Source organism: Panthera uncia, chromosome B1 (assembly GCF_023721935.1).
Source record: "Panthera uncia isolate 11264 chromosome B1, Puncia_PCG_1.0, whole genome shotgun sequence".
NCBI classification, from domain to species: Eukaryota; Metazoa; Chordata; class Mammalia; order Carnivora; family Felidae; genus Panthera; species Panthera uncia.
This window is the reverse complement of record NC_064811.1, coordinates 48965841-48977914: the sequence shown is the minus strand read 5'-3', so window position 1 is coordinate 48977914 and position 12074 is coordinate 48965841. Positions and strand designations below refer to the sequence as shown.

Here is a 12074-nt window from a genome sequence, read left to right as displayed (position 1 = left end):
TAATACTTAATCTGACCTTTATGAAGTTAAAAAAAAATCTCTCTTCGGCTCAGTTTTTTCATTCACAAAATTACAACAAGAATACTACCTGCTTCATGAGATTCAGGAAATTAATGAAATAACGATCCATATCATATGCTTCAAATACAGCCAGGCACAAATGTTATGTGTAAATATTAAATGTTCTAACCATGTCCACTCAAAAAAGATGGTATCTACTGGAATATTCAGAAAAATATTATGATTGGTTTTCTATGGGAATTGGGAGAGAGGAGGACATATGGATAATTTTCAGTTTGTACAATTTTTAAAAGTTAATTTGAATAATAAATGTTAACTATTATTATTATTACTATCATTATTACTGACTACCGATAAGAAGTTGTGACATTCAGAAAACGCTAAATATTTTCTCTCTGAACAAGATAAAGCAGCTACACTCTCATCTTTTTGAATGAGAATAAAAGCCAGATAAAACAAAGATAAGTCAGTCCTGGAATCCATAGGAGCAATCATAGGAGGGCTGGGCTAGTGAGCAATCTTAGGAGAGAAAACAGGGAGCTGGGGAGGGGCATCAGGTAGGGAAGTATGAAATTCAAGGAACTGAACCCTGGTCATAGCTGCTTAGACACACATCCTAGTTCCAGAGACTTTCCATTCCCTGAGCAACAGGCTCCATGGAGGAAACATCACATTCGAGTCAAGGATCATTACCGCTGGATCTGCCACCAGCCACACTGAACCTGAGGATGTTCAGATCACAACGATATCAAGCCTCTATTTAATACCTTTTGAGTACTAAGAATATCATTCCATGAGCCAGTGTGGAAGTAGAATCCAAACAATCTCTATCTCCCTTCTCATGCAGGCTTATTGAGAAACTACCAGAACAAGATGACCAAGAACCTACTGCAAAAAACTACCAGGTCACACTACTCCTGGAATAATTATTCTCAACATATGAATTATGTACCACAAGGGCCTGCAGGATTGTGCTAAGTTGTTTCAAATGATAAATGTTGGCTTATAAATAATAACTTATATTTGCAGAGTATGTTATAATTTATAAAACAGTCACTTATCCTTACAATATTGAATAAAAAGTATATTTTACCATTTAGAATTTAATTTCGATTAAATCCAACCCAATTCAATTATTACCATACAGTGTTACAGGAGTATACATGACTCTAGAAATACGATGATGATGACGAGTAAGTCTGAATGAAAAAGTGATAGTGTCCTTGTAAGACTTAAATGAGACAATGCAGATAAAATACTTTTTCCTGTGTCTGACACAAGACACATACTCCATAAATGGGAATGATGTTTACCATTAACAAGCTCTATATTGTAGGTATTCGCAGTGTACTTTAACACACAGTACAAAAAAATGTTTGGCATTTACAAGTGAGGGAAAAGCACGTTATTTAACGTGGTCAAAGCAATCTGTTATATGTAAGTTTCATGTTTATTCCCTTGGGTTAAGGGTGGATAAAACTAGGAAATTATGTTCTACCATATAATGTCTGCTAACAAGATAAGTTAGAAAAAAAAAAAAAAACACACGAAGAATACTAAAAAATAGGCCTGGAGTCTCCTCAATAAGAATGCCAGATGTCTTGTTCTTATTTTATTTTAATCAATCTCAAATGTTTTTACATTCCACTAGACAATATCGTGCGCTAATGTCTCTAATGTGTGATGCTAAATCTTTGGCTATAGCCTATTTTTAATATAGATGCACCAGGCAGGACCATCTGTTTATTTTGAACTTTACAAAATATTTTCAACGTGGATTTGCTGAATGTAATTCCATTTGCACATGAAACTTAATGCCTGGCATTATTCTAGTTCATTGATTATGTGCCAACTGAACCACATTTATATTACTCTATTATAGCAAACTAAAAAAAAATAGATGTGATCTCCCAATTACCCAAATATTCTAGCTTATTTGACATTAAGCTTCTAATTAAATACAAGATCCTACCTAAAGAAAGATTATACAAAGTAAACATACTGGTTTCACCAGCTTTATTACTAGTTGTTTACTGTATTGGGAGGTGGAGAGTACCAGTAACTGTCAAACTTTTTATACAGTAGAACATCAGAAGTATCATTCAGACTTTTTCAGAAGAGAATGTCTTTTCTTAGTTCTTGACAGGAATTTATCTAATTTGAACTGCTAGTGATGTTATGAAGAATTCCTAGGTTGGGTTCTATAATTGCTAAGGCTCTCACACAATTACACAGGAAAACCATGAAGCAAAACAACATCAAAAACAAAACAATAAAGTCTCAACTCCAGGGCAGGCCTCAACTGGTGTATCTGAATCTCAAATAATAGACACCTCTGCTGATAGGATTCTGATTCAGCTTCCAAACAAACTCCCACCCAAGCACTTCATTGAGTCATTCTGCCCATAATACAGACACATTCTGGGGTAAGAGGTTTTGCATTATGAGTACTAGGGAGGCAAACGAAAGGTCAGGGACAAAGCACAGTTGGAGAGGACACATGACCTTCAGGACTGCAACTTGGTTTGTTTTTGTTTTTCCAGAACTGCGACTCTTAATGAATCTTGCTAAGAACTCCAATGCGTTGACTCACAAATCTGCTACAAAACCACTGAAGTAGTTTTTCATTCCCAATTATAGTATAAAAAATGGGGAAACATGTCTCAAAAGCATGTAGAACATATTTGCATTCAGAAACATATAATCAATCCCATTAAATTTACTAGAAATTATAACAAACTTGTTTTAATAATGAAAGGTTTAAAAATAATAGTGCTTCCTGGGGCGCCTGGGTGGCGCAGTCGGTTAAGCGTCCGACTTCAGCCAGGTCACGATCTCGCGGTCTGTGAGTTCGAGCCCCGCGTCAGGCTCTGGGCTGATGGCTCGGAGCCTGGAGCCTGTTTCCGATTCTGTGTCTCCCTCTCTCTCTGCCCCTCCCCCGTTCATGCTCTGTCTCTCTCTGTCCCAAAAATAAAAAAAAAAAAAAATAATAGTGCTTCTAGATGAGCCTATTTTTTTAAGTCCTGATTAACGAGACATATGGCAAGAAAAATTACTATAGTGGTGAATGCTGATTCAGGATCTTATTTTTATTAAGTAGTTTATAGTGAGGGCTGTGACAATTTTTCTATTTATAGTGGCAGCTCTGGTTAATTACATTGTAATGTATTGTGACATTAATGCACTAGTAAACTATTGGAATTTACACCCCTATTCAGTAATAAAATCTGTAAATTGAAGAATGCAGATAAAGCCATCACAGGCATAAATTATGTAACCAAATGCCACGTATGATTCCATTAGACTTAAAGAACAGAATCTCTCAAATTTACTTATCTGTGGGTAAGTTCCACAGAATTAATAAACTCCTGCTATTTTGAAATGTAGATTACATTTTATTCAAGGCTATTTAGTAACTTGCTAGTATATTTTCCTATGGTTACTAAGAGCATGTTGGTCAGAATTAAAATGCACAATCCTGAAAAAGAAACATATTATGACAAACAAATGCATGAATGTCGTATTTTTTTTCCTAAAAAAATGATAGAAAGCTGAAAGAAATCAAGACAACCGAAAGGAGGGAAAATAGGGACACGTGGATTAAAATCAAAATGATTCACAGGTGATAAAGAACTTGAGGGGATAAAAAAAGAAAATATGATAAAAATGTGATTTTTGACATATAATAATTATTATTATTGGTTTATTTTTATATTTTTAAGTTTATTTATTGATTTTGAGAGAGGCAGAAAGAGTGCGAGCTGGGGATGGTCAGAGAGAAAGAATCTCAAGCAGGCTCTGCACTGTCAGTGACGTGGGATTCAAACTCACAAAACTGTGAGATCATGACCTGGGCCAAAATCAAGAGTCGGATGCTCAACTGACTGAGACCCCTAGGTATCCCATTATTACTTTTTTAAATGTTCATCTATTTTCAGAGAGAGGGGAGGAGGAGCAGAGACAGACAGAGAGAGAGAGAGAGAGAGAGAGAGAGAGAGAGAGAGAATCCCAAGCTCTGATGTGGGACTCGATCTCACTAACTGTGAGATCATGATCTGAGCTGAAATCAAGAGTTGGATGCGTAGCCGACTGAGCCACCCAGGCACCCCTGAGATATAATTATTTAATTATTTTTCAGAATATTATTTCACAACACAATTCCAAAGTTACCAATTATTAGCTCACTATCTCAAATACTCAGAGCACAATCACTATATATACATAAAAAAGTACCAACTAATTCAAAATATTTCAGATGAGAACAGAATAAAATGACAAGATATCTGAAGCAATCTGATGTGTTTCTGAGTGTTAGGTAGTTAACATTTTCTATTGAAGAGTCCCTTGTGTTAATATTGGTAACCATATTAATAACATTTTAAACATTGCTGTTTTATTTTATTTTTTTTTTTTAACGTTTATTTATTTTTGAGACAGAGAGAGACAGAGCATGAACGGGGGAGGGTCAAAGAGAGAGGGAGACACAGAATCTGAAACAAGCTCCAGGCTCTGAGCTGTCAGCACAAAGCCCGACACGGGGCTTGAACCCATGGACCACGAGATCATGATCTGAGCCGAAGTCGGACGCTTAACCGACTGAGCCACCCAGGCGCCCCAAGACATTGCTGTTTTATATGGCTACTTTAATGAATGTCAGAAAATTAAATATGCGTTTCTTATAAAAATATAAGCCTACAAAATACATAAAGAATTAACATATAAAGCAATAATTCCTAAGACATCAACATGCAGGTAGACTAGTGGAAATTGGTATAGGAAGGGAAAATAAGATAATATAGAGACACAGAATATAGACTTTGAAATATCAGCTCAAATGTCTTATATTCTCAATACGTATATAATTATAGTAGTAGAAAAATAGAAAAAGGAAAGCAGGTTAGGTAATGTCAGTTTTTAGATACTTCAAAGGATATTTTTATATATCTCACATAAAAAAATCCAAGTATTGGAGCTAGAATTCCATATTATTTAAAGAACCTGATATCTTATTGTATAAATTCTTATAAAAACCTAGAATATACCTCAGAATTTCTCTCTGTATTAGATATAGACAGTAATAAACATATCTAGAGTTCATTTATATAATTTGACTGCATACAAAATATCAATTACAGTATATAGTTAATTAAAAATAACAAATGAAGAGGGGTGATGGCTGAAAGTTGAAGGGAAATACGTTGTAGCTCCAAAGTAATGGCGTTACTATGGCAACTCTATCCCATTATTAATATTTGTTTTTAAATGAATTACTAGTTTTTTTTTAAAGGCCAAGATTTTTTTCAGTGTTACGGTGATTTATACAAATCTCTTTATTTACCTATTGAAGTGTCCTCTTTTGAATACTGCAGTATTGTGGCACATGAGCTAATAACTCTTAACTGTAATTGTATTAATCACAGAACAGTCTAGGAATGGCTCTGGGTCAATGCATGGAAAGGAATGCTAAGAGAACTAGAAGTTATCAAGACAATCATTCTAAGAGTGCGATTTGAGGGAGAGAGCAGCAGAGACGAGTGTTGGATTCTAGTAATTCATTCTTTACCAGGTCAATACCATCACTATTTTGACCAAGATGATGTCATTTTATTTTATTTATTTTTTAAAAAAGTTTAGTTTATGTTGAGAGACAAAGGCAGAGAGAGAGAGGGAGAAAGGGAATTCCAAGCTGTCAGTGCAGAGCCCAATGTAGGGTTTGAACGCATGAACTGTGAGATAAGACCTGAGCTGAAATCAAGAGTCAGACACAGGCACCCCAAGACCATGCCATTTTAAGGGGTAACTTTTAATAATGCCTACCTACCTTCTAACTCTTCAGGGTCTAGTTTATGTCAAGTATTTGCCAGGAACTTGATACTTATTATTTTATGTAATTACCCTAATGAACTTGGCTCAGGTGACATTATTATCCTTGTTTTACAGATGACAGACAGAAGCTGTCTAAGGTCTTAACTGGTTTGCCTGGTTTCAAACTCCAGTTTCCTCCCATATGCTATAGAAGTGACCACAAAAGTACATAGTAATAGCCACATTTTTTATCTAGGGCCTACCACATGACAAATTCTATTCTATATTATCCCTAATCCTCACAAAGACACTGTAAAGTTGTTATTTCTGATCTTCTGCCTAGTAGTTGAGGAAACTAATGATAAAATGTCTGGAACTCCCATGTTTAAGTTAATTGCCTCTAAATCCCTTCATTTTACCAATGTTTGTCTTATTTCACTCTAAATTCATTTTACCCTTTTCAGCTTTGCTATGGTAGTCTGAAATGATCCCAGTTCCCCTCTTTTCTATATCCATGGTCCTTTGGATTGTGGCTTCCCAATCAACATATAGAGTCTTTTTCTCCCTTTTTATGTCTGGGATTGGCTATGTGACTTACTTTGGCCAATGAGACATAACAAACATGATACAAGCAGAGTCTTGAAAAATATTTGATCTTTGGGACTTGTCTGCCTATTGTTGGGAATCCTGTCATAATGAGAATGAGCCTGTGCTAGACTGCTTGGTAATGACAGCCATACGGCCTTCATCCCAGATGACATTAAGGTGACTATCAAGCATGTGACTGAGTTCCTTCCCCTATAAAACCAACCAACTTGCTAGCTCCTAAACATCTAACTTCAGCCAAGTTAGCACACACACAACTCAAGTAAGTGTGAGAACTATAATAAATGTTTCCTGTTTTAAACTACTACATTTTGGAGTGTACTGTTATACTACCCTACGCCTGATTTTACCACACTCTTTCCAAATCAGACTGGGATGTCAGAAGAAATGAATTATATTAAAGTCACCAACTTGCATAAATGGACCTCCATCTTTGGTAGGGACAATATTCTACTAAGGATTAACATGTCTAAAACAATGCACCAATTTAAAATTCATCTATTCCTCATGATGAAGGATTATGTCTTAAGCATCCAAGCAGTTAATCCATATTAATTTAGAGGCATTTCTGCTCCTTTTCCCTAAGTCTGTTCACTCAAATGCTATGTCTCCTCAGTATAAAATATGCATGCTAAATAATAAGACATGGATGTCTTAAATGTAATAACTGAGGCAAGCACAGGAGACATTCAGAGAACAGATACACTCCCTTCTCCCTAGTGCATAGCCAAGGAAGCCCTGACAGAGGAACTGAAGACCTTGCCATAGTAGCAGACACGTTTCTAATTTCCCAGTAATCTTTTACCCGGATGACTGAAACTCCCTCCCCTCTGTTAATCTCTTCTTATCTACACTGGCTTCAGAGATCTTTTTCTTATACCAAGAACATAGTGTTATAACGCAAAACCTCACTAATTTAGAAAAACAATTTTTATTTTCATTTTATTTTAGAAAAAATATTTTAAAAATTAAAAGTATTGCAGGGGTGCCTGGGTGGCTCATTCAGTTAAGCATTTGACTCTTGGTTTCGGCTATGGTCATGATCTCATGGTTCGTCGATTTGAGCCACCCTTTGGGCTCTGCACTGAGAGCATGGAGCCTGCTTGGATTCTCTCTCTCCCTTTCTCTCTCTGCCCCTCCCCTGCTCACTCTCTCTGTCTCCCTCAAAATAAATAAATAAACTTAAAAAAAAAAAAAGTATTTCGTAACCTTTTTTTTTTCCAGGATAAAATATAACCTTGCCATGTGATACAGAATCCTTCCCAATCTGCCTTCCCACATCTTTTCAGTCTCTTCCTTGAGAACTGCTCTCATTTTACTGTGCACCAAGCACATTTCTTTAAAATGTCACAACTTTCACAATTTTGTGTTTTGGTTCATTCTGCTTCCATTTCATGGAATTCCATTATCATCCTTTCTTCCTTTTCTTCTTGAAAAAGGAGGATGCATCCTTCAGAACCTAGGTTGTCACCTTCACTTTCAGTTACTTAAAAATCAGTGTATAAGTTCCTCCTATGTCCAAAGCATAGAGCAGTGGCTGGAGGAGAAATAATAATTATGACACTTTTTGTCCTTGAGGACCTTACAGAAGAGAAAGGGAAATATGCATGCTGAAAAATAAGACACGGATGTCTTAAATGTAATAACTGAGGCAAGCACAGGGGATATTCAGAGAACAGATACACTCCCTTCTCCCTAGTGCATAGCCAAGGAAGCCTTTACAGAGGAACTGAAGATAAAGCAGAGCCTTCAAACACTGGCAGAAACTAACTGGGCAGAAAAGAAAAGGTAAGAGATTCCTGGCAGAGGAAAAAACATGTATAGAAAACTTGCTCATAAAAGGCAGACCTAATGACTTTTATTGTATCAAGTGATTGATACTGTTGAAGGTATAAGAAAATATCCTGAATCACTTAAATCTGAAAAAACAAATTAACCTTAGAATATTTGGTATTTATAAAAAAAAAAAGTCTATATCAATTTCATCAACTTTGAACATTATAATACATTTTGAAAATAATTAATAATATTTATTTAAAGGTATAAAAATTCTGTATTTAGATATGGGAAAACAAATGTTACTTTTAATTTTTATTTTGTATGGCTGGTCATTTTTAAAAATCTTTAAACTGATGGTATCAATTTAAAAAACGTAATTTTAACATATATTTTAAAAACTAAATGATGATATTAATGCCATAATGATTTTTTAAAACATAATAAAATATAAAATATCATGTTGCAAGGAAATAAATGTCAATATGACTTAGTTTAAGGCATCTTAATTTCTTTTAAACCAAGTAGAAGAAACTTTTAGTGAAAAAAAAAGTAATGGTTATCTGGTGATCTCTGAATCTAGGTTAGTTTTCAACTAGTCCTCCATTAGTTGAATCACAATATAGCTCTATTTCTTATTTTGTTTTATGAATATTTCTCAGAACGGTATTTCATATTTTAGTTTATGAATAAGATTTGCTCTTTCTGTTCTCAAATTCTTTATACACAATCCCCACCCCCCACCCCTGCTTTTTAAACAGGTACTGTATTGCAAAATACATATTTATAACTATCTATAATTTAATTGTCTCCATCAAAATAACAAATAGTTTCTTTTTCTTTAAATAATAATAACCATAGTAATAGTAATAATAATAATAAACAACTCACCTCTCACAGGGGGTCTTTCTAGCTCCGAGTCCAGGTGAATTGGAGGAGAGATGTATGACACCTGCCCATGATGTGCCTGCCCTGTTGACCCAAAAATAAATATTAAGAAGACATTGAAGTTACGCCTTTATACATATATATATTTGATTTGTGTGATATCACATTATCTTTCTTCACACTGAAATAACTGTCATCAAACTGTGTCGACAGATCTATTCAAACACAGGAGCATTATGCATCATCCAAACACCAACCAATCACATCAGTCCTTTTTTTTTTTTTTTTTTTTTAATGTTTACTTATTTTTGAGACAGAGAGAGACAAAGCATGAACGGGGTAGGGTCAGAGAGAGAGGGAAACACAGAATCCGAAACAGGCTCCAGGCTCCAAGCTGTCAGCACAGAGCCCGACGTGGGGCTCCAACTCACGGACCGCGAGATCATGACCTGAGCTGAAGTCGGCCGCCCAACGGACTGAGCCACACAGGCGCCCCATATCAGTCCTTCTTAACTACCATTTGTTTCTTATTATTGGATTACAGACTCATTGTGGAATGACACTTTTAAAAATACAATATAAATGATTTACAAAAAAATAATAAAATGGAAGGAAAAAAGACATGAAAAAACAAGTCCACATTTTTTATTGTTATTAAACAGACAATACGTAATCTGTCAATTTGCCCTGTTTCTAAAGACTTATTCTCAATTTACGCACTTATTTCATTGCACACCAGTAATATACAGTCTTCAGACTGGCATCAATGTCAAATAACACTCCGATAGCACTTACTTAGATAACTTTATAACTAGTTAATTTGTATTTTATTTTTTTATAATTTACTTCTGTTATTTGAAGAAAAGTACCCCTTCGTGCTAAGTGTATTTTTTGGAAAAAACAATAATTAGCCATGATATAAAAAGTAGGCAGATTGTGGCACCTGGGTTATTCAGTCGGTTGAGCGTCCAACTTCAGCTCAGGTCATGATCTCACATTTTGTGGGTTTGAGCACCATGTCCAGCTCTGTTGTTGACAGCTCAGACCCTGGAGCCTACTGCTGTATCTTCCTCTCTCTTTGCCCCACCTCTTCTTGTGCTCTGTCTCTTTCTGTCTCTCAAAAGTAATAAATAAATGTTTAAAAAAAGTAGGCAGATGAATTCATTTTCTATTCCTTGTAAAACATTCTGCCAGCTCACAAACATATTTGTAATATACTTTCTGTCTTACGAGTTAAGGTGTTGATTTGAAGGCCAAGATGCTGATTGAAAAAATTGCTAGCTTAAAAACTAAAAATTTTTCTAATGTTCAAAGTAGCTACTCGTTGCATACTGATGATTCTGTAAGCAATTAGAATCATGAGGTAAGAAAGCACGATCACAGAGTCAGTCCAATTGCTAAAGCTACTTTTTAAAGCTATTTCTAAAAAAGGTTTGGGTATGAGTGGAAGACCCACCACTTTCCTTCTACAATGGGAATATGCAGTTATATTTTACACATTTACTATAGCCATTTACAGGGTTGTTAATCTCTTTTCCTAAACAAGGAAAGTTAATGATACATAGATTATGATAACAGTTAGAGTAACCTTCCCGTTTCAAGTAATATTCGACTTGTAATAAACTCTGCTGATTCCTCTTATGAGGCACATTTCAAATAATTAATATGGCTCCCTGTTGATAGAAGCTGCTGTTCCTCCCAGCATTTTTCTAGCTAACGGCAGACACAGTGGAGACGTAATATACAGAGCCCCTCATAATAGTAACTAAGAATATTGTACATTCATTGGCCATGTTTCAGTGGAACACTAAAGGCACTGTTATAAAAGAAGTAAGACAGTGACTGTGCACTGTTAGCAGTCCATGTGTAATACAGCTTATTAAAAACTTCACATTATCTTAATTATAATAATGCCTAATGTTTACCTTATTTGCACACTTGATTGCAAAATCACTTTTTATTTTTAAGGTCCTGTGTCATTACAAATGAACTGGTTTGAAACTTTATTGATCATGTAAATAAAAATAAGCATCTTTTACATTATGTTGATTCAAGATAATCTCAGCATATAAAATAATATTGATTTCATGTCTAAGCAAGGAACATGACTTTCACCACGTATAATAAGTATCATGCATTCACACAGACATCATCTCCATTTATGCAACCATGTCACTATGGGAATTAAAGGTAGGTATTATGTCAATATATTCATATTTTAAAATCAAAGGAACCAACAGAGGAAATGGAGTAACTTGCTCAAGCACACACAGCTAGTAAATTGCAAGGCCAGTAGTATTTTGACTCTAAATCTGAAGTGTTTTCAAGTAAATCAGAATATTTTTCTCAAAGAAGGTCTCAGTATACTAAACCTGGGGAAAAAGTCTATAGATTTTAGTGATTAAACTCTGACAAGTAACTGCTTGTGCAACTGTCACCCCTACATTCAGTTTGAAGTAAAAAGTCCCTTTAAATGTCACATTTGCCTCTGTTCTTGGGATAAGCATGTAACTTCAAGAGTGCTCAACAGGGATACTTCAGGTAGCACGAGATCTCACTGTGTATATCCCTAAGGGGGTTGGAATATCAAAGAGGCAGCAGAGTGGGATGAGGATATTGACAGTCAAGTCCTGAACTTGGTTTGCCGTAATTTCCATTCTCTCTCCAATGAGAACTCAAGCAAACTGTGGCTGAGTTGTGGAAGGTAGTGTCTTCCACAAAGAGCCACAGTGGCAGGAATTGACAGGGGCTCTCAGCCTTAGAGGAATGGCAGAAAGGCAGCAATAGACTTCAATTTGGTGATTGAGATTTCTGATCCATAGAATAAAATCCAGAAATTTTGGAGGTTGCTGTTGATTAACTACATAAACCAAATACTGAAAGAAAGATTTCTGCTTCACTTTAGATCAATGATACTCATGCATTTGTCTCCACAAATATACATAAAAAGTTATAAAACCTATTCTAATCTGTGCTTA

The 12074-nt window shown here is 35.3% G+C and overlaps 1 protein-coding gene across 3 annotated transcripts in view; it reads right to left on the bottom strand.

The window, feature by feature from the left end:
- The window catches only part of ADGRL3 (adhesion G protein-coupled receptor L3), an 827678-nt gene that overhangs the window by 228183 nt on the left and 587421 nt on the right, over positions 1-12074 (bottom strand). For all 3 annotated transcript variants that reach the window (XM_049630539.1, XM_049630537.1, XM_049630538.1), the window contains one exon: positions 9100-9180. In XM_049630539.1, the coding sequence (XP_049486496.1) occupies positions 9100-9180 (81 nt within the window). The remainder of the gene's footprint in view (positions 1-9099; positions 9181-12074) is intronic.